At 38.0% G+C, this 25,632-nt stretch overlaps 1 protein-coding gene across 1 annotated transcript in view; it reads left to right on the top strand.

Annotated features, from left to right (window-relative positions):
* TRPM3 (transient receptor potential cation channel subfamily M member 3) overlaps nucleotides 1-25,632 on the top strand; it is a 466,869-nt gene that overhangs the window by 199,200 nt on the left and 242,037 nt on the right. Inside the window, 2 exon segments of the mRNA XM_032477819.1 lie at nucleotides 23,553-23,632; nucleotides 24,927-25,131. Coding sequence (XP_032333710.1) covers nucleotides 23,553-23,632; nucleotides 24,927-25,131 — 285 coding nt within the window.

Here is a 25,632-nt window from a genome sequence, read left to right as displayed (position 1 = left end):
ACTGATCCCATTCCCACAAGGGACATTGTCACCCCTTCACTTAGGAAAGGTCAGCCCAGAGGGAATCATAGATCCTTACTTTTCTCCTTCGAGATCTAGGAGTCAAGTCACTGTCTCTCCTGAGCCAAAGTAGCTAGACAAAAAGATTAGTGAATTATCATGGGCTCAGAAGGAGGGTATGGTATAGCCAGCTCTTTCAATTATCCTGGGAATTTTAAAAACTGGTTAGCAATGTACATTAACAGTGGAGGTAAGATAGTAAGCAAAAGTTGAAAGCAAAGCGTGTATTTGCCAATGGCAAAATAAATTCAAGCATAAAATCCCCTAATCAATGAGAGAAACTTTTCTGAGAAAAGTCTTGGAGACTATATACTATCTGATCATCTCCAGTTTTATCTTAATTATCCAGAAACTTTTACATCTAAGATTGGATAAACCACATAAACTCACACTCGCACACACACACACACATACCCCCAAAACAAAAACAAAAGCAAAACATATTCTTAACTCCTATTAATTCAACAGGAAATTTTAAAAGTGAAAACATTGATATAAGTATTGAAATTCTCAGGCAATTACTATGCGCTAAGTGGTTATAATAGTTCATGGTGAAGATTGAAACTAAACTTCCTTTAGTCATATAAAGCCTCATCATTATAGTGACTTGGGGAAAGCCAAATCTTGTTAATATGCCTTCTTGGTTCTATGGAGCATGCTACAATCTGTGCCAGATGCAATTAAAGAATGGTTCAAATGGCAATCTGTAGAGCTTTGAAGATATCCGTGGGAAATAGGCTGCTTGGCTGTTCATTACCATTGTAATAGATTTGAAGTGACATTGGTTTAAAAAAAATAACAACTCATCATTCTGGTCCAATTGACCAATTAGGGCATTCACACTTGTCACACTGCAGTTGCACAATTGTTGACATTATTTTTCATCATATAATGGTTATGGAAAAGATATACAATACTTTATAGACTTTTACAATATCTCTGCTTCTGCCCAAACATAAACTGTTATGCATATGAGAGTTAAATATGTGTGTTTATGTACGTAGATAAAATGGAGCAAATCAGTGTCTGGTGGTAATGAATAAATGGGTTGATACTTGAAAAATGAGTGATGAAACACACCATTAACCATATATCAAGAAAATACAAGATTTGTGTGAGTTTCCTCGCTCACCTACCTGTAATATAAATGAGAAGAATTAAAACTACTGTGATAAGAAACTGCTAGAAGTTTATTCTTGTCATTTTAGATATTCAGGAAAACTCTATTCTGTAATAATTCATAAAAAGAAGGTGTTTATATTAACATGACTATTATAGCATGAAATTATACTCATTAGATTTGCATCACATGTGTATTCCAAAATGCTCTAAAAAAATGGAAGAGAAGGCATTTTTATATTTCTATTCCTTATACTGTTTCCCACTAAGTTTTAGTAGCATTTTAGATGAGTAGCGATATAATCAGTGAAAAATTAGCTCTTCAAAAATGTTCCCAGCATTTAAATAATTTTCCATTTTCCATTTGTACCTTCAACACTGAAATTAGGAAGAAGACTACATGTAGGTGTAACACAATGAATGTGGAGTTATAAGACCTGGAACAATCTAACCTAAGTCACCTGAACTCATATCCTCAGCCCTCTTTTCAAAGCAGGAGCCCCATCATTTGGGCACGGGTGATATGTTTAAAGAAATCCAAATGACCTAGGAGTTAGGTAGTCTATACTGGTAAACTTAGGCAAAATGCAATTACAGATTTCCATTTAGAAGAACTATTCTCCTTTCAGCCTTTGTTTTGGTTTTGGTTTTCTTCTCATTATTAGGGATAAACATTGACACATTTTAAGTAAAAAGTGTAATGCTGCAGGTCTATAGCACACATATTTAATTTTGTTTCCACTATTCTTGGTGAGTCAGTTACAGCATATGGATTTTTTTGTTTTACTTTCTGTGGTGTGCTTTAAATGTCAGATTTATTCATTTGCAAAGATATTAAGGACCAACTTGTGCTTTCTCTACGCTAAATGCTAATGACTTAGGCAGAAATACATTCTGGCCTTTGCAACTGAGGATGAAAAGAGAAGGGCAAAAAATTGGTTGTGGGACAAGCCTGAATGAATAAGCCCTAGGTAGAGGCAAAATAAAACATGTAGTACAGAAGGAAGGAGTGAAGATAAATGGGAAAATCAAGAACAACTTTGGGGAAGATGGATTTTGAGCTAGGATTTGAAAGTGTCAGATTTTCCTGGGAAAGCAAGCCAAGAAGAAAAGGATAGACCTGAGAAAAAGCAGAAGCGAATGTACAGAGATGTGAATATCAGTGGTTCTTGATATTGGATAAACAAGAAGGCGCTAGTTTGGTGAAGATCGAGGATCACTGAGTAATTTAGCATTAGGCAAGACTGAAAATGTGGTTTGGAGGCAAATCACATAGGTATTTGAATGTCGTGCTAAAACATTCAGACTGTAGAGAAAGAGACCAATCCATTCTTCCCTAAAGTTTAAGAACAGTGGTTTTCAACCGGGATCTATTTTGCCCCAAAAGGATATTTGGCAATGGCTGGAGGCAGTTTTGGTTGTTACACCAAGGATGGAGATGCTACTGGTTTCTAGTGGGTCGAGCCTATAGATGTGGCTACATCCTACAAGGACAGGATAGTACCTACCCCCACCAAAGAATTATTCAGCCCCGTATATCAACAGAACCAAGATTGAGAAACTCTGGTTTTAGAAGATATTTCTTAATGCACTGTGACAATGGAGTAGTGGAGAAAGTGGGGGACAGAGTGGCCTTATAGGAAACTAGAATAATGGTGTTGGAGTGAGAGAGAGGACCTTACGAAGGCAGTGGTAGTGGGTTTGGCATCTTGCAAATAAACATAAATAGGCAACTTTGAGAAATTCAGATTCCAACCAGTAGCCAAGAGGAAACATTAGCAGTGTTGCTCAAACAGTAGTACACGGAATTATCTGTGGTTATTATTTAAAAACTGAGATGCTGGAGACCCACCCTTGCCTACAGAAGCAGAATCTGTGAGCAAGGGACCATAATATCCATTTTCTACAAACTCCTGGGATTATTTTTAGCAGGAATTCCACTTCAAGTCATTGATTCCTAAACTTGTTTTCTAATACACCAGAGTATTTATAATTCCCTCCAGGTTATCCGAGCTTTTTTAAAAATCACTTAAATTAGCAAAATACATGTCCCCCTGTGATGTGAAGCTGGGACATAAATCACACATATTTATGATACTGCAAAAACAAAGGTATAGCTATGTCTTCCATATCCAGGAATTGTTTGGGGTATTTGTATAAAATATCACATCTCTCCTGTAGTAAGGAACACCTTTGCCACGTGCACACTTTGTCCCACACTGGGGACCATCACTAGTTCTGCCCTCACATGCCTGGTCAGCACATTCGCAGATGAATGGTTAATTCAGTTCTGCATGCTTTCACTGGGTCACTGCATCCCAGGGAGAAATCAGACATTTGCCTTGTAGGCTTTTGAGGTAGCCTAAAGTTTTCTACCAAGAACATATACCATCATGTTATCAGAGTTCTTTCTGGGTGGGAGTCAAGATTAGAAGTAATATATATTTTCTTACTATAGTGTAACTATTTCCCAAAAGGCCCTCAGTGAATTGGCATGACTTTTGTAATACAGAAAGAACATACAAAATAAGTTGTAGAAAACCAACGTAAAGAGTTTATAAGCATCCCTAAAAGGGATCATTGTAAACCACACCCTAGTACAGGAGGACACTCTAGGAAACCCGTTGTTATAAACAACAACAAAGGATAGAGACTGAAAGAGATGAATCTCACTGTAAATATAAGTCCCAATATTTCTTAAGATCTCCCAAATATGTTTCTCAATACAGCCCTGAAAACAACTACCCAAATGCTGAAAATCAAGTTCCTTTAGATGCATCCCATTAAGTGAAACTTTGGGACATCCAAGACCAATGGATGTGAGAGCTAACACTGTAACTACTTACAAAAGCAAAATAACAGCTAGGATCCTGTCCCTGATACAAGCAGAATGTGCCAGCCTCCCTGGACTTGTCCTACAAATCAGCCCCTTTTCTGAGATGAGCATACTCTGTCTGAGAAGCCAGCTGACTCTGCTTTCCACGTGGAGGGGTGGGTCTGATTGTGACTGGGGTGCACAGGCGTCTGGGTCAGAAGAACTGGCTCTAATACTGGCCTTGTTTTTGCTAGTGGCATGACCCTGAGCGAGCCATAGCTCCCTCTCTGGATGTTAGTGTCTTACAGTAGGGGCTCAGGGAGAGCAAATGAGGTGTTGCACTTGAAAGCTAGATCTGTGAACTATGAAGAAATAAACCTTTTTGGTTATCTTTTGGCTCAAATGATTCTGTTGTTAACTTTCCTAACTGTTCTAATGAGAATCACTCAAGTCACCTCAGGGAAGAGGAAAATTATTGTCAGCCTAGAATTGGAATGGGAAATCATCAGAAAGCAGAACTTCTCTCTCCATCCCTCTGTCTTTCATAGGCTACCTGATTTCTCGTATACGTAGCATTTCTGCTTCTGACCGCATGGGCACTGTAGGCTACTCCAATAACACACATGTTCCCCTCTGAATTTCTACTTATACATGAGTGTTGTTGCCTACTTGGAACTTTCTCTACTTCAAGACTTTTCTGCATTAGTTCCACATGGTTGCTGATTCTAAGTTTCTAATTCAAATTTCCAAGAAAAGGACTATGATTGATCAGCTTCTCTTTAAGCGCCAGTCCATAATCAGAGAGAGTGGCCAGCCTATGACTTTTTAGCTTTGGACTTGGGCACCACCACTGGTCCACTGGTCTGTTCAGTTATAAATGGTATCATAATAAAAATGGCCACATCAGACAGATGGACATGACTGAGATCTCTAGAAAGTATACCAATTTGAGTACTTCTGTATAACTCTTGGCTTGAGCACTCTTCCATATGAATCCTTTCGAGATTTATTACTATCCTGTTAAGTGTTATAGGGAACATACATATCTAGGGATGTTGTCTTGGGGAAATGGGTCCATGGTTTAAAACGTCTAAAACAAAGTCACCAGTCATTCAAATAAAGGACCAGAATCAGATTTCATTCTCCTTTGCTTTTTATGATGTTGTGAAGTCATTGGGAGTTGTTGTCATGACCTGCAGACAAACATCCTTGCAAAGTCACTTGCATGGGAGAACTTGATCACTAAATCAAGGCAGACCTCAACAGTATAAAATGGGAGGCACGTGAGTGTCTTAACTTTGAGGAAGGTGATATGTCCCAGAAGACTCAAAATGTCTCGCTAACTTTGAATTTTGGGTGTCATTCTGGAAAAAAATTAAATAGCTGAAGAGCCAAAGGAGAAAAAAGAAATCAGCAGGAATCCCTGAGGCCTAAGTCTCCACATCTGCAGTCTGGCTGATACTCTAATATCCAGGAATGGAAGAGAAAGAAAACCAAGATTATTTCTAGAAACTTACTTCTAACCATTCCAAACAACTTTGGCCTTTCCTGTTAAGCAGTGTTATTTATGTCAGCTCCCCCCATATAGTATTCTTCACTCTCTGCTTTGTGACTCTGTTAGAAATATGGCACATCTAGGAGTCCCTGAGAAATGAGGACTCCTTCTCTTCATCTTGTGATGACAGCAAGTACATGTAATAAAATTAACTAAACTAAGAACTGAGTCACGTCAAGACACTGTTAATTTATTTAGTCAGCTAATGGGCTGATACTCTGTGTGCCCAAGAATCTATCAGGTAATAAATCATTGTAGTCTTTCATACAATCTCTTTCATATATTGACTCTTAGTCTTTTGGCTAACACAGCAGCTTTATCCTCTGGCTAAGACTAACTTCTAGAACTTGAAAACTTGGTGATAATGTTATTTTTAGCACATACTTTTGATTATTTAAGACAATTCCTTCACTTGTTAGGCAGACACACTGAGTGACTCAATATGCCAGATAGTGTACTAATTGCCAAGGAGTCAAATGAGAGACACGGCCCCCACCCATGAGGAATTTATAATCTGGACAGGAGGATGGACAGAACATTTTAGGAAACAGTAGAAAAGTTCTGACTAAGGTGGAGCACATCTTGCTCTAAAGTAAATATTTCCATTCGTGATTTGTGACTAACCTTAGTTTCTAGGTGACGTGATTTACAGGTGATGGGTTTTGGTGTCACTTGAGAGAGATGTGGAAAGCTCCAGAGGTGGTGCTCTAAAGGAAACTGCCGAAATGCAGAAATGGCCAAAAGCACCATTGTGATGTCGCCTTTTATTAGTCCACAGAGGAGATGTAATTATTCTGCTAAGTCTTTGTTTGCTGTTTGAGAGCAACAAATTAAACCCTGCTAATCTACCTCGCTGGATGGTACTTACCGAACCTAAGAGGCTTCAATTATCAACAGCTTAATAAACGTCCTAATCTGCATTAAATGAAATCCCTTGCAAAATCACATTGAAACAATGCTTAAGTCATAATCAGCCTGCCTGGTATCTACAGCCCTACTGTGGCTGAGCTCCAGAATGCACTGTGTAATCAAATTCCATGTTACTTAAATCTTGGAAAATTCCTATAGTCAGTCGTATTTGTGTGTGTTGTGTGTGTGTGTGTGTTGTCGTATTAATTCAAATAGTGCTTTTTTAATCCAAAGAAAATTGATATTTAGTTATAAGTCAAGCAAGAATGTAATTTAAAACTACTTAAATAAAACCACTTACTATCATAAAAAGAAAGCTTAGAAAGAATGTTTAATTCTGCATAAAGCAAGCCAGCAGTCTGTGTAACAAGTCCTCGCATGGCACTCAAAGAACCAAGGTTGTCATCATGTGATCCATCCAGACCACGGTCCCTTATGAGGTCATGAGAGCGATGTGCTTGAGGTTTTCAGAAGGAGAAACTGAGGCAGTGGAGTGCTTTGTGCCCAGTCAGAGATGGGAACACAAGCAGGCTACCGCTCCATCTCTCTTTCTTTTTTCTGAGCAGCCCAGGTAAGGGAGGATTGTTCGAACAGGATCACTTACTGAGTGGTTTAGGATTCACATAGATACTCTCCAAGTTACTTGTATTGATGTCCGGCACAGAAGCTGAAGCTGATAGAAAGGCTGTCAGGAGGAACCCATCAGTTAGGTCCTAAATGTTAAATAATGAGCAGAGCAGCACAGAGAAGGGTAGGAGTTGGGCATCTAAGAACACAAAGTAAGGGAACCATAAAATTAAGCTGAACAAAGCATTTCAGGGTTTCATCCTCAATTTTATGGACTAATTAATCTTTTAATCCTGTCCAGGGCACACACATGCAAACACCAGCTAAAATCTGTCCATTTAGGAGTCTTTTGGCACAGTTTTATTTTTTTAGCATATAAAATGCAAACTTTTCTATTTGGGTAAAACAGGTCTAGCAAGGGCTGTCATTTAAAAGCTACCCAGGAAGTAGAAGTTCTGATCTTCTCTATTATTTTGAATTATGCTTTCTAAAATTATTTTTCAGATCTCTGTATCAGCCTGTATCTTCTAAGTCTTGAAAATTTTTGAGGAGAGGGAAGTTATAACATGTCTAAAGTCAGTGGGGAAACATAACTGATAAGAAATTATACTGTTCAACAAGTAGCTGAATTTAAATAATGACATCTACTGACATTAAGAAAAGACAGCATACCCCCAAAAATAGCATTTGATAATCCAGAACTTTTCTAAGGTTTTATCCTTAGGCTACAAACTATAAATTTGAAGGTCCAAAGAGCTCAAGAATGATATATGGACCCACTGTCCTTAAAATGTGCTGATAAGATACAATACCAACAAAAGGAAGGGTGGAGATACGATACATTTTTATATATTTCCCTCTTTTCAGTGCTTTCTAGAATGTTTTTGTAATACAGAATTGGTAAAAGTAGAACTTGGTGTGTGTCTACCTGATTCCAATAGAAAAAAATATTGGGGAGGCATGTGATCAGTGTAATCACCCAGTCAATTCAGTGGCAATACTTTAAGACTGTCAGTTACATTTTGCTAATATTTTAAGGCTTGACAGTTCCACTGGTGCAGAACATGTTAGGAAAATAAAAGAGCAAGGCATTCCATTAATGAACATCTAAAAGAATGTTTTATCCACAGTTGAATGATCTATTGTCTTGATAACTGTATATTATGGGTTATTTTAAATGTTTATTGAGGTACCAGGCACTTGGGGTTCAGGAAGAAGGTAAAAATGTAAATATAGATATGGCCCCTTCCCTAAATGAGCATGAGGATGTAGGATAACTGCACATTGTTAATAAGGACAGAAAGTGTTAATGGGCAGGGAAAGAACAAAGTACGTAGAAACTCAAGGAAGGAAACAAACACTTCCATCACAGAGATAGAAAGAGGAGAAATAGGAGAAGAAAGAAAAAAATTGAGCTAAATCTTAAAAAGTAGGTAGTTTGAGAACAGGTAATTGAATTGAAACCATTTCCCTGAAATTATGGAAATAGGGAAGGACAAAAATTTTGTCATTCAATGAAATGCAGCAAAAATTAGTTACGTGCCTACTCTGCTAAGAATGCCAGCTCTGTGCCAGACACAGCTCAGATACCTATCTTGGCCAAGTTGACCTTTCCCTCCTCTGGTCTCTACTCTTGTGTCACTTAAGCTGTTCCCGTTCCTGCATTCTGCTTCCTAGCTGTGTGACATTGAACAAGAAGGTTAACCTCTACTGCCTCAGTGTCCTGACCTGCAAAATGAGCATGGTAAAAGCACTTACTACACAGGTTTGTTAGGAGGCTCAGAAAAGTTCATATATGAAAATAATTAGACCAGTGTATGCGTATTGTAAAGGCTATAAGCCTCTTTGCTATTATTACTATTATTAAATGTTATTGTAGTCTTTCGTTCACCTGATTGATTTAGCTCCAGAATTGTGTGTTTCCCCTGGGGCATCTTATTAAAATGCAGGTGCAAAGTCAGTAGGTCTGGGGTGGGTCCTTCTAACAAGGTCCCAGATGCTGCTGGTTCATAGACTACACACTGAGTAGTGTGTTATGGTCCACGAACTGGTGCTGCCCACAAACTATCTGTGAATGATAAGGGAAGAGTGAAAATTGAGAATAAGCATTTAGAAACTTCTACAGCAATTTGCCATTGCTACAAGACCCAAGTGTGTAATCACTTTATGGCATTTTATGAAACTATGAGTTTGTAATAGATTGAAAAAAATGTTATAATGATCCCTCACCACAAATCGTTTGAGAAGCATTGCTCTAGAACATAGCATAAACTCAAAAGCACATAGGAGGTCTTTGTAAAGTATTGCACCACCTCATCAACTAAAAGAACTTTGTACAAGGTTAGTGTTCAACAGATATTCTTGAATGCTTGTGAGAATTAATTAAAAAATAAATCAATACAGCTCTGATTGCCTGTTTTCAAACCCTCCATGTAATGGCTAGAGTCAGAGCTCCAGGGAGCATCGACTTTAATGAAATAAAATTAGCAACTGTAGGACTAAGGCTCTGTTTACAGTTTATTCTTAATGATTGTTTAAAGATACCTGCATTAGAATGGTAAGCATAGGAAGGTGTTTTTTTTTCTACCTAGGTCTCTCCTGTGAAATAATAGATTTGTGCATTTGTAGAAATACATGCCTATTTTCATACTAATTCACTTTCAAATAACTTACATTGGGATCTGAAGTGGGACAGAACACCTATACACATATATAATTGATGTGAGTCCCATATTTCATCCTTATTCTTCATCTACTGTGGCCTCAGGTAGAGAGGCAGTAATTAACAGTAGTGTACACATCAGTATGTCATGTGGTACTCAAAGGAAAAGGGAAAAGGAATACCTGTTTAAACAAAAGAAATATGTTATTATTTTGAGAGAGTGTGTTTTAATGACAGTCACAGATAGTATTCTAACTCAGAGTGCGGAATTCCATGTGAGTGTATTTAGATTTTCCTTTGCAGTTATATCACCAGCTAGAAACAAAGTAGGTCATTCACCAGGAAGACTAACTTCTACTCAATACTGGAGAAAAGACCTACGATCTCTTGCAGACTTAGGGTTTGGAGTTTAAATTAATAGATGAATCAGGATACTTGGTCTCTGCTCCATGATTTTCCAGTGATTAATGTCTTTACTAATGACTTTACTTCCAAAATCGTTATCACATTTACCCTTCATATGCAAAACAGGACTCTTAGAATAAATCATATTATCAAAGTGAACAAATCTATGGAGAATTACTACTTATGAAAATTTACATGGCAAATGTGGACGTCAAATCGTCCACAACCCCCACCACCCAGTTTGTGAATATTATTTGTTTGTATCCCCTCAAAAAGTAGTATTCAAAGTAAAGACTAACTTCTCTCGACATTTTTACTCTTCCTTCTTTTTACTTGGAGCAGTTGCTGATCTGAAAGAAGGTCGGTGTGGGGAGGTAGTGAGTTAGGATGTGACTGTGCATGGCCTGTGAGACCTGCTACAGAATCTAGATTTTATTCTAGGAGTAATGGGAAGTCTCTGAATGATTCAGGGGTGAGAGAGACAGAATGCCACAAGCTAATACATCATTTTGAATGATCATCAGTACCACTATTCTCTATGATACTGCAGTGATGGATACATGATATTATACATCTGGCAAAACTCATAGAACTATATATACAACACAAAGAGTGAACCCTGATGTAAACTGCAGATTTTAATTAATGAAAATACTTCAATATCAGTTCAAATGGAACACACCAATGCAAGATGTTAAATAATACGGGAAACCTTGGGGAGAAGTGGAGGGAGGGAAGATACGAGAACTCTCTGAACTTCCGGTCCATTTTTCTTTAAACCTTAAACTTCTCGAAAAATAAAATCCAAGTAAGAGGGGGAAAAAACGATTGCTCTTGTTGCTGGGTAGAGAATGAATTAAGGGGACCAACTGGGAAGACAGCACAGTCCATTTTTAAAAATAGCTTTATTAGTATGGCTTCTTTCAGAAGACTTCTGCTATCAGAAATGCATTTTCGCATCAAATGTTCAAAGAATGGAACTTTCAGAGTAAGGGTGAGGTGGTAAGAAAACAGAGGAGAAAAAAAATCACATTGCCGTCCAATAGATTAAATCTATATTTCTGCACTACCTACTAACATTTTTTATACCTACTTTTGAATTTTTGTTCATTTCTATGTGCATCAAATGTAAATTAATGTATTTAGAGAAAGTTAATAAATGTATTAGTATCTTCCAGGACTTAAAACCTTCCAGAACAATTTTATATTAACATACTGAGGTAGGAATGCATCAAAAAGATACAGGCTTTGATAGGGAGTGTGTAAGGAAAGACCATGACAATATACGGAAGCTAGACTAATAACCTTGAACCAATTTAAAACTGTCAAATTAGTACAACAAAACCAGAGGCTGAATTTATGTGGATGGCTTTATTTTCTGCCTAACAATCTGATAATTTGACAGAGAAAGATGACTGTCAGGCAGAAATATATTTATGCTGCATTAACTGAATACCTAATAATTTTTCATTTCCAGAGAGTAATAGGAATAGTTTTACAGTTATATTACTAAACCTATCTGCTTATAGCTTACTTCTGATGATAAAAATAGTATTGATTTGACCTCAGTTTCTCCAGTTAAATAACTCTTGATCGTTAGGTTAAAAATTTTACAGATCGTGGGCATCCTCTGCATATTTTGACCTGAATGTTCATCAAGATTCGATTTATCATTTGGTTGGGAACAAGGGCAAGAGAACACCAAATTCTGGTCTTGAAAAGTCTCTCAGTGGCAGAACTAGAAATGTCAAGTTATTAATTAATTGCAATAATGTCTTAACAATACTTGTAGTCTTACTGAAACAGAATTAGGACTTCACACGTGTGCCAGATTGCTAACCCAGGGGCATTCTTTAGAATGGTTGGAGTCTCGGGAGAATTCTTTCAGGGATTATTTATTCATTCAAATCTCCTTCTGTATTTTGTGCTCAGTAAGCACAAAACTGTGTGCTCTGCTACATTTTTGTCTGTTATCAAAAAAAAAAAAATGGTTTCATGAATCTGTAAAAATTAAAATTAAAAAAAGAAACCTTAGTTTCAAAAACCTCTCCATCTATTTTAAACACATTAATGAGGGAGAAATGCTAAAGCTGTCAAGTTCTGTTTCTCAGAATCCTCAGCTGTAAGAACTGGGGTTGACCTTGAAGATCACCAAGTCACTCCCCCGAGTTTAAAGGACTAGTTGTCAACAAGGTATGACTAGGATGCATATGTCAGGACTCCTAATCAGTCATGCTCCACCAGGCTTTGCCTCACTACAGCTTCGAATGGATAAAGAAAATCAGAATTTCAGAAATAAAATCCTATAGCCAAATTTAAGTCTATGCCTTGTGACAATAAAGAGTTTGAAGTGAGAATTGGAATCACTCATTGATTAGGATGAATCTGTTTCTTTACCCAGAACACTTCAAAGTAGTTAGGACTAGTGATAAAAGAAACTAAAAATAATAAAAATTAGAGAGAGACTGATTTCCTTAGTAGTTAATTCTGCTATGAGAACTCTACTACAAAAAAATACAGCCACTTATTTATTGTCACCTTTATCTTCATCCTCCAGGGCCAAAGAGACAAACAAAATAAAAATCAGCCTCTGCATCTATGATATTATTTGTCACATAAATTAAACATTTCTATATATCAGAAAATGTTCTGGTTTCATGACTCAGCACATTTCTTTGGCTCCTGACAAAATCAGAATGGTTCAGGAATGAATTGGGAAAGCTAAATAGAATTAAGGATTTAAAGGATGACATTACACTGCCCCAACTCTGCATTTACTTGACAGAAAACAAAGTTGTATTCCCTATACGTGCAGCCTCCAGGAATATAGAAAACCCTCCCAGTTTCTTGTTAGGCACTGACATTATCACACTGGCATTACTTTCTAACAAATGATCCATCATTTTAAGCTTTCTGGCTCTTGACTATGTCAAACCTCAGTCACATAGTTTTATTGGCCATAATCTTGTCTCTCATTTCTTCCTTCTCTGGGTGAAGTTTATCCTATTATTATCTTCTTCAAATGTACACCAGTTTTATAGGGCTGGCCCCACTGTAGTTAGGGTTTTTGGGCGATGAAGGCAGTAAGTCCCTAAAAGTATGTGTGGGGCTTTTAATTTTTTATATTCCCATGTATGGAAACAGCTATTAGATACGAACAGATGGCTTATTCCTTGATTATGAGTAGGATACTTTTGAAATAGAAGCCTACATTTCAATTTTTCAGCAGTCTCTTAGGTTTGATGAAGTATGTATATTTTTGTTAAGATCAGAATGATCAAAATGCACTTATCCCACCACAAAAAAGAAAAAGATAAATCAGCATCCTTAAAATCAGTCACAGAATATAAAGGATGCAGAGTTCTCTGTACCCTAGTGGACGCACAAGAGCTTTCTCTCCACCAGGCTAAGCCAATAGCTGATGTATAACTTTGGTGTGAGGCTAACCCTCTGTAAGCCCCAGTTTTTAATTTGCATCATGGAATTTAATAATACCTACCTTATGGGGTTATTGGGAATGTCCCATAAAATGCTACGTGGGGAACCACTTATGAACTGTAGAGTACTTTATAAATGTAACATATTATTGCCAAGCAATGATTAACTGATTCATAATGAAGAAACAACTTCCCAAAGAAACAGGGAAATATATTTTCAACTTGTTTATGAAAATTCTATGAGGTTAACATTCATATCTATTCATAGCACATCTACATAAAATTCTGCATTATTTAAGTGTAATTTGCACAGCATGACCTATTGATAAAAGATGAGTTTCATTTATCATTGTCAAGCATTATGTATTGAATTTTTTGCCAATCTAGTGATAAAAATATAAGCTAATTTAACTTCATGTTAAGAGGTTTACAATTTAAGTTTAGAAACTATAAAGTGAATTTTAGTACAAATAATTTGTGTAATAATTTATATACTAATTATAGTAGTTGAAATAACTTAATATAAATAGCCCACAAAGAATTAGTCCCCAAAGATGACTTATTAGGAATGAGAACAACATTTCTGTAGAAATGATGTTAAAAATAGGAGGAAGAAGGGGAGTGTTCTAGGCAGGACTACAAAAGTCCAGTTGTGCCGTAATAAACTTAGAGTGCTATGTATTTGCAGTAGAAATTGGCAGTGGATGATTATAAATCTTGAAAACAAATAACTATAAAATTGTATGAGTTGTCCCCTAATGGAACCATGAGCAAGATATGGAAGTGGATCAGTAGTTGTGGTAATTCATACTGTCTGGCAGTGGTCAGCCAAGCCTCTCAAAGAGTACAGTGTTTTGTGCAGCTTGGAAGAATGAAGAGGCATTTGCTGAGTACAGAAGGAGGAACCAAGAAGTCCTGGCAGATAGGACAGCATTCTCAAATGCTGAGAAATGTAGAACCGCATAGCACATTAGGGAAACAATCCATGATCAAGTTTATCGGGGCATAATGTGTAAAGATTGAGAGGCAAATTGAGAGATTTGAGTAGATAGTTCCAGAGGCAGCTCCTGAAAGGCTTTAAATACTGAACTGTCCAGATCTTGTTGGGGATGGGGTGCCAAGAAAGGGTATTGACCAGGGGATGTCCTGATTGATTGTTTTAGTAAAAACATGTTGGTGGCATGCTTCAGAGGCAGCTGGCTTTGTTGTGTTCCTCTAGCATTGTTTTACTTTATAGGTCAACGGCAACTCTGAATATTAAAGAACACAATATATTTTCTTTCACGCATTAGAATAAAAACAAGGAACCAGAGAGACATTGAAGACGGTTTGGTCCCATATTTCCCAAACTTCAGTCCCTTTTGTGATACTCATAACTTTGATCTACAAATAATGTTTAACCTAATTTATTAAATATTTTTGATAGACTCATTTTTCCATAACTCTGAAATGGAAAATGTATGTCCCCAAGCGATAGGATTTATTAACTAGCAGGTATAGCCCTTGCTTAAATACTAGGTATTAATATAAATCCAACTATTAAAAGAAAAATGCATCTGGGTGCCACCCTAAAGTCTCCCTTTCAGAAACAATGGTCCATCTGATGTCATCATCTTACAGGTGAGGCTCAAGTCAAATGTATTGCTTAGTATGCTGACCATGTTCCAAACACAGTTCTAGGTACAGGGGGTGACATCTGTAACAAAATAATATCACTGCCCTCAGGAACTTACATTCTAGTGGGGGACATAGACAAAAAAAAACAAACACATAAAGATATGGCATAATGCTCGGTAATGTGAAATGCTGTGAGAAAAATAGAGGGGAGTTACAGAAAAGAGAATGACACAGGCGTGCCTTTAGTTGGGGGGGGGGTGTCCAGGCCTCTTGTTGGTCCTGATATGCTGATGGAGCAAGTTGTGGGAGATCTGAGGTTGGAGGTGTCCAGGCAGAAGGAACAACAGAAGCAAAGGCACCTGAGAACTTGCCCAACGCCTGAGGAAGAGCCAAGGCAAGGTAGCAATGGTGCCATGGCAACCTGGTTCTTAGGACCATCATTCCCTCCCCCGCTGCCCCATCACACAGACCCCCTTTTTCTATAGCAAGTACACACCAATTCCAGCCCACTGCCTGTTTTATTGGAACCCAGCCAGGCTCATTTGTTTATGTCTGGCCTTTGAGAGTTTTTGTGCTACAATAGCAGAGTTGAATGGTGCTACAGAGACTGTGTGACCCACAAAGAAAGAGCCTAAATTGTTTACTGACTGACCCTTTACAGAAAATGTTTGCTAATCCCTCCTCTTTATCATGCTCTTGCTGTTGCCATTGCTAAATATGGACATCACAGAAAGGAATGCTTTGGGCATCTTTATAAAAATGAAATATGAATCATCCATGTCAAAATCTAGTTTCTACTTGTAGAAAATCTGATTTCATTTTTTTCAAATTGAGTTTTGTACCAGTGGAAACTTTTTAGTATATTCTATTTGTGATTTTTTTTCTTTAATGATGAATTGGGAGACTAGGTAATCTGCTGTTACATGAAGATAGAAATGAAGAATAACCACAGTTTGCATTGCACTTGTGGTTTCCTCTTGTTAGTATTCAAATTATATTCTCTCTAAATTGTATCTGAAGCAGGCTGGTAATATATCCTGTCAGGAGTTGGAGTTGTATTGTTGGGTAATGCCGAGGATTTTAAAAAGATCCATATGGACAGTGTGGCCCAGAGCTACAAGTCTCTTTGGAACTAATCATCTTCTCAAATCAAAGGGTCCTGAAGCTCATCTGTGATGTCATAGGAAAGAAATGCTATGCTGACTTTACCTGGGGCCTCCTTGTTCACTTAGACAAAATGCAGGTGGTACTAGTGACAGTATATTTGTTTTTGGTGTAAAGTTCATGGAAGGTGCCTCAGATTCTTGTCCTTATCAAATACTTCTCTTTGGAAAGAAAGGATACGCAACAAGAAAAACAACAACAAAAAAATGAGTAAAACTAGAGAAAAGATGGTGAAAAAAATACATGCGCAGTATTTCAAAGACTCAGTTTGGATGTGAACTCAAGATTTAAAGGAAGTCAGATGTGGAACTGAAGTAGTAGCTAATGAAGAAGGAAAAGGAGAAAGCTGAATTTTTAAAATAGTTCTTACATTGGAAGGATTATCTATAACCAGTTTTATAGATGTAGACACACACTGTCTACAGCCACTAGGTCAGCGTCTCTCAGATGTTGAGCTGCCAGCCAACCCTCCCCTCTTCTCCCTTTTCCTCTTTCTCTCTGTTCTTCCCTTGCCTGCTTTTCTCTCTCTCCACCCTGCTCTTCTATGCCCTTGAAAACTCACCCTGTACGTTACAGAACTTTCCTTTCCAATTATTCCCCACTGAGCCCTCTCCTTTAACTAAATTCTTCCTAAGTCACTTCCTGTACTACTCTTTTCCAGTGACTCCCTATTATCATAAGGAAGAGCCTAACGGTTAGAAAAAAATCTGGAAACTTTCTGACCACATAGGATATACTTTCATGACTACAAATATAATGTTACAGGAGAATACTTTGGAAAATATAAAAAAGCAAAAGGAAGAAAATTAAAATTAGCCACAGTGTCCACTTCAGTATATTCCCCATCATCTCTGATCTATTTAAAATTTGTAATTATTCTTTACTTCCTATTTTGTCCTGCTTTTCTTCACATAACAATGTGAAAAATCTGTATTCCTCCATGTAATGAAACAATCTTCTGAAACCTGATTGTGATCATCAAATGGCATAAACCATAATTTAATCAGCCTCCCATTGATGGACTTTTCATTTGTTTCCAATTTTCCTGTAGTATAAATAATGCTGCAGTGAACATCTCTGTGTGTTCACATCTCTGCTGATTCCCTAAGAGAAAATGCGTAGGCGTGTTGGAGCTGCATAGAAGGAAGGGTATGCACATTATTAATGCTGTCACTACACATTATTCTGAAGACAAAGGGATGCTCCATCTCGTGTTTGATGCTAACACTCAGTCTGCTGATCCATATGCGTTTTGCATATTGTAATGTTTCCTCAGTTGAAAGTCACTAAGTAGCTTGTTGCCCCTTGTCTCTGGGGGAACCTTGGTAAGTGAGAGACCAGGAGATGTGGGAGTTTGAAGGGGATCAACCCTAGAAACAGCAGAGAGGCATGGAGAAGGCTATGGATCTGATCCAAGATGGAAGTAAGTCATTCAGTTCACACTGTGACTCTCAGGGAGTGCCCACATGACACAGAGTAGCCGCTTTGACAGGAGATTATGGAAACCTGAAGATCAAAGTGGCATGGCCCTCCTGGCATCAGTGCCCACAGCATTGGTCATGAACACCGACTCACAGCTCTGACTTATGTCTGCCAGAAGAGATAAGTCCTTTGGAGATGAAGTGTTCAAATCGTCACTTTTTAGAAGTATTTTTGCCTGGTTGAAATTTGGTCTCTCTTCTTCCCCAATTTGTTCACTTTATCTAGCTGAGAACTCCTATTATCTGAAAAACATAGTCTCAGAAGATATTTAAAAGAGCCCCTTTGTAAGAGCCAGAACCTCTGAGTTGCGCCCCCTTCCTGATAAGTCACAGCGTCGCTGCTTTCAGCCTGCATCCATGTGCTGTGATAGTCACAGCTCATCTTGTTTCAATAGGGAAACAGAGAAGTGTAGGTCTCTAGTCACACATTTACAATTGGCGGGGGGGTGGGGGTGCTGCAGGGTAAGAAGTGTGATCACACAAGTTTTATTACTATTATTTATTGACATTTTAGAAGTTGTGGGAGGTCACGGACAAACCCCAACTTTATTCTCCTTGGGCTCCCATTCAGGGATCAAACTATTCTTTGGAAGCATTCAGAGTTTTTAGCAGTTCCTCTTTAAAGAAACACTATCATTCCATTCTTGGGGGAGAAATGAACAATGCTGCTTCTGTGTTCCAACCCCTTGGAGCATTAATATACTGTTTCTTTAGAAGGATTTGCTTTCCAAAGTTGAACTTTTCAGAACTCAGAACACCTTATCACACTTTCACAAGCCTTCTCTCTGAAAATGGAAAAAGAAAAAGAGTGGTGGGGGAGAGAGCCTGTCAGGACTTGTGCCAGTTAAATCCGATCTCTCCGGGGATTTGTTTTTCTTCTGGCGTCAGATTAGATGTTCAAATCAAGTAGTGTTTGAGGGCTGCGAGGGAATGTCCACGGGATTCTTAGTGAGGCTAATCCCAAAGCAGCACATTCCAAGGGGCTAATCTGCCCAAGTTCATTGCTTACTTGAAACGTCTCTTGGGGGAAGAGCCGGGCAAGTGACTTTTTTTCCAGTGGGCGGTCATAAGAGCGTTATTAACGGGATGACCAGCCCCAGACGCAGCAAAATGAAAGCAACAGGAGCTGCTCGTGGGACTGCCTTTGCCACCACCCAGAGTCAGTGCTCAGGTAAAGTGATTTCAGCTCATTTTCCTCTTATTTGACTTCCCAGTATTGGATCTGGGGACCTAGGGGAAGACCAGAGGAATGCCAGGGAGACGCTGAGGGAAAGCAAAAGGCAAAAATGAACATAGACATACAGTACCTTGGGGTCTTTGGTGTTTTGTTCCGATTGGATCAGAGCGAACACTGAAAACCGGAGAGTCTCAAAATGAGGAACGTAGTAAAATTTTGCTCGTAATTTGTTCCTATAAAATTAGTGGACTTTTTTTCTAATCTTGTGGTTATTGGTCTGGGTTTTATCCTTCTGTCAACTTGCCCTGCTAAAGGGTGAATTGCAATAGCAGTTTCCAAGATTTTCTGGAGACAGATTTAATACACACTCTATGTAAGTATTTGTAAATCATTCCTGCCTGGAGAAGGTCTTAATTCTGAAGCTAGTGGGGAGCGGGTGGTAACAAGAGTCAAAGTAGTTTGAGGGACTAATGTTTCTAGCAGTCTTTATGAAAAAGAGTTGAAACCTGGTTAAATGAAACAACTTAATTGTTTTTTCTTTTGAAGGCAATATTTACAGCTTTTTGAGTTCCTATTATTTTGAGGCTTGATTGACTGTACATTTGACTTTCGAAATTTATCCTTACTTTATTCCGTGAGGGTAATTGTTATACTTTGTTCGAAATGTGAATGTCTTCATTTTTGTTTTGAGTAAGATGTCCTTTAATTATTAGCCTTTGAAAAACACTTCCCTATTACACATCACACATGACTGCTAATGCAGAAAGACAGGAAAGAAAATAGCCCTTCACAAACCCAGTCATGGTGATGTGACCGTTCTGCCTTTAGAAAAGTGATTTTCTAAGGGCTGATAGAAGCCATCTTTTCTAAGAGTACATGAGAGCTCTGAAGCATATTTAAAAAGAAGAGATCTTAGGGCACACGTTGAAGTTTTGCATTAGAAGAGAACTAAAGGGTCAGCTAGAAACATGGCGTGCCAAAACTGTTTCATGCTTTCTAACAACAAAGATAGCCATTTTGAGCTAACTTAGTTGGATGTTGCAGTCAAGTATGAAGCTTCACACAGGGTAGTACAAAGCCTTTGAACAAAAGAAAAGGGAATTAGTTTGGGGAACAAGTTAAATCATGATTATACATCAAATATGCCCTCTCCAAGGAAATTATTTTAAAAATCTAATACCTGTCCACACTGAAGACTGAATAAAAGCACAATAAGACAAAGCCCCCAATAGGACATAGTAAATTGTGCATGATACTTTGTACAATTCCTAACTCATGAGCTATCCATGGATTCTTCCTATCTATTATACTTTTCTCTTCAAAAAAAGAGAGTCCAATTCAATTATGAATGATGGAAAGACTTGTCTTACATTACACTTCTTTTTTCCCCTTCCCAATTCTCTTTGTCTTTGCAAAGGAAGTGGTTAGTTTGCTAATCATAAGAAATAGAAACTGAGCCTCAATCTCTTTGCTGCCAATGAAGTAGCTTTTCACCTTTGAGAAGGTGATTAAGTTGCTAAACTTGCACACAAGTCAAATTACTTTACACTTCAAGACGAACAAATAAGTTGGCAATTCATATTGTAGTCATTCTGCTACACACCATCTGAGTAAAACTTCCAAGGCTTTCCAAGTTGAACCCAAGATCCATGAGAGAAATAATGAAGGTGCCCTTGAAAAGTCTAATCTATTTTTCATGACCTCCAGATTCTCCAGGTGGGAGTCCTGTGTGATTACATTTCTTCATTGTAACCATTATAATGATCTCCCCTTCTTTTACTTCTTTCTCATATTCTAATTTTTTTTTAATTGAAGCATAATTTACAACGTTGTGTTAATTTCTGATGTATGGCATGTTTCAGTCATACATATACCTACATATATTCCTTTTCATCTTCCTAATGTTGCACCCCAATCCTTGAACCCAAAGAGAGAGGAAGAACAGAAGGCAGAGTGTTCATTTTCTCCAGTGTGGGGGTGGGAAGGAAGAAGGGGGGAATTGAGAAGGAGGAAGGTGCGAGTATATACTAGTTCGCAGACTTGCCTCTCAGAGGCACTCCCAGACCAAGGGTATGTAATACAAAGAACCTCTAATTTGGAGAGGCAGTTCAACAGAGTGGTACGAGTGTGTACTCTGGAGTCAAACGGTCAAGTTCAAACTCTGTCTTCTTATTTACTGTGTCTCTGACTCAATTTCTTCATTAATAAAATGAGTATAATAATAGTACCTCCCTCGCAGGGTTCTTATGAGAATCCATGGAGATAACACATATATGGTGCAATCCTAGGTGCATGATAAAGGTTAGGCATGGTTATTATTTACTGAGCTCCTACTAAGTGCTGGGTGCTTTCCCTGAATCATTTGCTTTGATTGATACAACAACTCTCCAAATCAGCTATGATTATCCTTATGTTATAGAAAAGGCTCAGAGATGTTAAATAACTTCTATAAACCTTCATAGTACTCTTGTCTAAACCTTCATTGGAATTTTTAATACCAGAACCAACCAAAGACTAGACCCTCTTCTTAAAGTGAAAAACATGGTACCCAAATAATGATAACCACTCTGTGTCAGGCATTATTGTTGTGCCCATTTTATAGATGAGGAAAACTGAGGATTGAAGAAATTAGATGACTTTGTCCAAGCTGCAGAGTCCCATTCATGCCATGCCACTTTTTCTAACGGCAGACCTCATGCTTTACCCATAATACTGCCATTCCTGCGTTCTCTTTCTCTCAGGGAATATTGATCACCACTCCCTGAAATTCCCAGATGCTTTCCCAAAAGATCCTTCCGAATGAAAGCTAGCCAAAATGGGCCACAAAAAAAAAAAAAAAAGGTATACTCTCCTTTTTCTGTTTCCCAGGGGGTAGAGAAAGTTGGTTTCAGGTATCCACTGAGGAATATTTTTACCATCTATCTGCCAAGAGATGTTATCAAAAAAAGTATTAAGTTTCTAGGAAAAAATCAGAGCCTATGAATAGTTTTAACTTAACAGGCTTTTTACAAAGATAAAGACTGGTTATCTATGCTGCCAAGCTCATTTCTGCAGCAAAGATGTAGCCACTAGCTTTTCCTATGTATGTGAGAAGAAAAATCTCTGAGAATAGTTACTGGGGCTTTTTCCATGCCCAAACTGACAAACAGAACTGCAGATGTTACCTTTGTGGTGTGAGGGTGCAGAGGGCCACCTGGACCCAGGGATCTCTGAGGCAGGGTGGGTGCTCCCTTTCATGTGGACAGTGTATAAACACTTAGAAATTATGCGACCTGATTGTGACCATGACTAAAACAGGATGCGGTTCCTTTGTACCGCTCAAGCAATCCCCATGTTGCTAATTTTAAAATGCGCTTTGTCATCAGTTTGAGACAACTAGTGCCTTCATTGCCACATGTTTGCGTAGACTCCACTGTGAGAGAGGAGGGAGATGCAGGATTAAGGGACTGAAGGCAAATCAGACCGTAGCACAACTTACATAGATACTTGGGTCCCTGGCAGGGTCAACATCAGTTACAGCCAACAAACAGGAGCTTGTAACAGCTAACATCAGTCATTGAAACAGGCCAGGTAAACAGCTTGGTTGCACTTTGGTTCTGTGTATTTTAAGAGTAGGCATTTGGTCCTGATGCTGGGATAGAGAGAAAATGATACCACATAGAAATAGCATTACAGGTTTCTTCCAGCAACTTCTGTCTTGCTTGGAGAAGCAATCTTCTGAGTAGGTACTGGATTTCATGAGAAACTACCCTACTGTTTCAAATGATGGTGAAAAAGGGGTTTAAGGAATGAAAGATGGACACTCTGCTTTGGAACAAAGATGGTACAGTTTGTTGGAACTTCCTTTATCATTCTGGGAATCCAATCTCAGTGGCCAGACTTCTGGATGGACAGTCCAACAATGTTCATTCTGAAGCTGTATTTGCTGTGAGTAAAGGCACGCGGGATGCCAAAAAATGTGGTATCTTACTTCTTTCCAAAGTCATTGGCTGTGAAATTTTGGACTGTGGTGAAGACATTTATCTTCCTTATGTTTCCACTTCGTTTTTTTCCCTCTATATTTAAGCACTGATAATTTGGATATTAGAAAAAGCATGGTATTGGACTAAGGCTCTTGAGTTACATAATTTCCTCACCATTTTTCTTTCTTTGTATAAGTAAAGTCTAGTGGAAGTGTCAGCCATGAAACCCGTATGCTTATTTAGATATATTTCTTCCTGCCATTGAATGCTTGCCATCTAAAGGGTTACAAACATGTGTCTTTTATTTTGTCTGTAAATAGCATTGTTTTTCTGTTCGTCAAAAATCATTATGAACTTGTATAAGGTTCCATTACTAACATTTTTTTTATTATGGTCATTTCCTTTAACTCACAATATTATGATGTTAAATAACCTAATCAGCAGTTTCTCGGAGTGATTGATTTTGTTATATGCAGCATTTATGTATGAAGTAACCACAATTTCAGTTCATTTTATGAGGCACTAGTCTACTAAGTGATAATGAAATTTTGCTTCCTAGTCAAAAATACCTAAAGGTTATGTTCACCTTTCCTCTTCATCTTTTTTTTTTTTTTTTCCACAGGCTCAGAAGTCCTGGATAGAAAGAGCATTTTACAAAAGAGAATGTGTTCACATCATACCCAGCACCAAAGACCCCCATAGGTAATCTTGCTGTCTCTATAATGTAGCGAGAACTTGAAGTAGCAATTATGGGAACAAAGCTACGATAGTAATCACTATCCATTGCAGGAGAACCAGTGTTGAATTAAAGATCATTTTTCAATTGTGGCTGGACATCTTTGAAGCAATCTCATATATACACAACATGTAATAGGCCATGCCTATAGTTAATTCTCTTAAGAGCCTGTAAAGAATAACAAATGCACCATTGGGGAAGGAATTCATCACTGTCTATAAGAATGGGTTTATATATATATATATATATATTTATAAAATATATGTATACATATTAGTATGGTTACCGGTTTTCCTTTTCAAGCATTTCATCAAAATGCTTGGTTTTTACCAACGTGCTCTGCTATAATGAAAAAGATCTTTAAATGAAATACTCCTAGCAGATTACTGATTACAGACTGCAGACTTTCATATTCCTATCCCATTTTTAGTGTTCTTCTTACCTTTCTGAAGATCAACAGTACATATGATGGGAAACATTTGGGATAAGGTAACATAAATGTCTGGAAATGCCTTTATGAAAAAGACAGTATAATGAAGCAGTAACCTTGAACAAACTATCTAACCTCCAAAATGATAATATTTTACCCATAAAATGAATGTCACATTGTTAGTATTTAATAAATGATAACTAGTATTATTGCTAATAGTCATAATAGTAATAGTAAAGTATGAAGGACATTTTCATGATGTAAGGAACACATTTTATTTTCGAATATCTTGTGAATAATTTTTTCATTGTTTCTTCAAGAACACTTAAGCTGTAGGTTTTTATTCTCAGAATTGGATATTTGACAATGAATGTCAATTGGGAAAAGACAGGTTACATTGTGACTCACATATGAGTGAGATTCCTTATTTAAATGTGCATGTTAAAATTCTTCCCTCAAAGCTGTTCAGTGTCCTTTATGCAAGATTTGATCGATGGGAGGAGTGAGAAGTTGAAAAGCCTATAGGACTTTTGTTTTTAGATTCCAACCCTGAACAATATGGCAGGTGTGAAAGGGACGGGTGGAGAAGGACAAGGAGGCATGTTACAGCCTATACAGCTAAAGGAAAACGAGAAAGGGCCAGAAACGAAAAGATATGTAGGTCAAGTATGTCCTGAGTCCTCCATTTGCCTGATACAGCCTCATCGTGGGTTCTCCCTGAAACTGACTCACTGGCTTGCTACAGTTTGTAGAGTTCTCCAGCAGTTTACCTTGTGTGTCTTCCAATCGTGGCTAATGCAAGGGGTTCACTTAGACCTCTTACGTTATAGGTGTTGCTGTGGACGTCTAATAGGACAGCATGTCGGCCTCACTCCCAGTATCTCGGTTCTCCAGAATGAGAAAAATGAAAGTCGCCTCTCCCGAAACGACATCCAGTCTGAGAAGTGGTCCATCAGCAAGCACACTCAACTCAGCCCCACGGATGCTTTTGGGACCATTGAGTTCCAAGGAGGCGGCCATTCCAACAAAGCCATGGTAATCAGAAAACCATTCAGTCACTTCCCAGATTCTATCTCAAGTCCTGCGAAGGGTTGGTGAAGAGCTGGAGGTTTAGTCTTGGGGCCTAATCGCAATTTGGCCAGTTCCTGGTTGGAGGACCTGCTCCAATTACATTGCCCCTTTGCATCTCTCTTCTTCTATCAAATGGAGAAAGAAAACCCTCCTCCCAAGATTTTTAAAGTAGTTAATATGAGACCATACACAGAAACTATTGCTTTTAATAATAGTAACAAGTATCTTTCTGTAGTTATCAACTTTATTATTTTACTTTCTGGGTCTCATCCATTCAGACATGTTTTTCTAACTCCTTTGGTAAAAAATATCTTACTTTTAGGTCTCTGTTTCATTCTGTTTGTAACTAGCATCTCTCTCAATTCAAGGTAGAAATGATCATCCCAGACTATTTCCTTCTATGTTCTAACAGAGATCTTGCCATCCAAATTGAGTGCTTTTTCTTCAACCAGCTGTGTTCAGTAA

The sequence above is a fragment of the Camelus ferus genome, chromosome 4 (assembly GCF_009834535.1).
Source record: "Camelus ferus isolate YT-003-E chromosome 4, BCGSAC_Cfer_1.0, whole genome shotgun sequence".
Lineage (NCBI taxonomy): Eukaryota > Metazoa > Chordata > Mammalia > Artiodactyla > Camelidae > Camelus > Camelus ferus.
The sequence above is the reverse complement of the archived record's forward strand: the minus strand, read 5'-3'. Positions and strand labels throughout refer to the sequence as shown.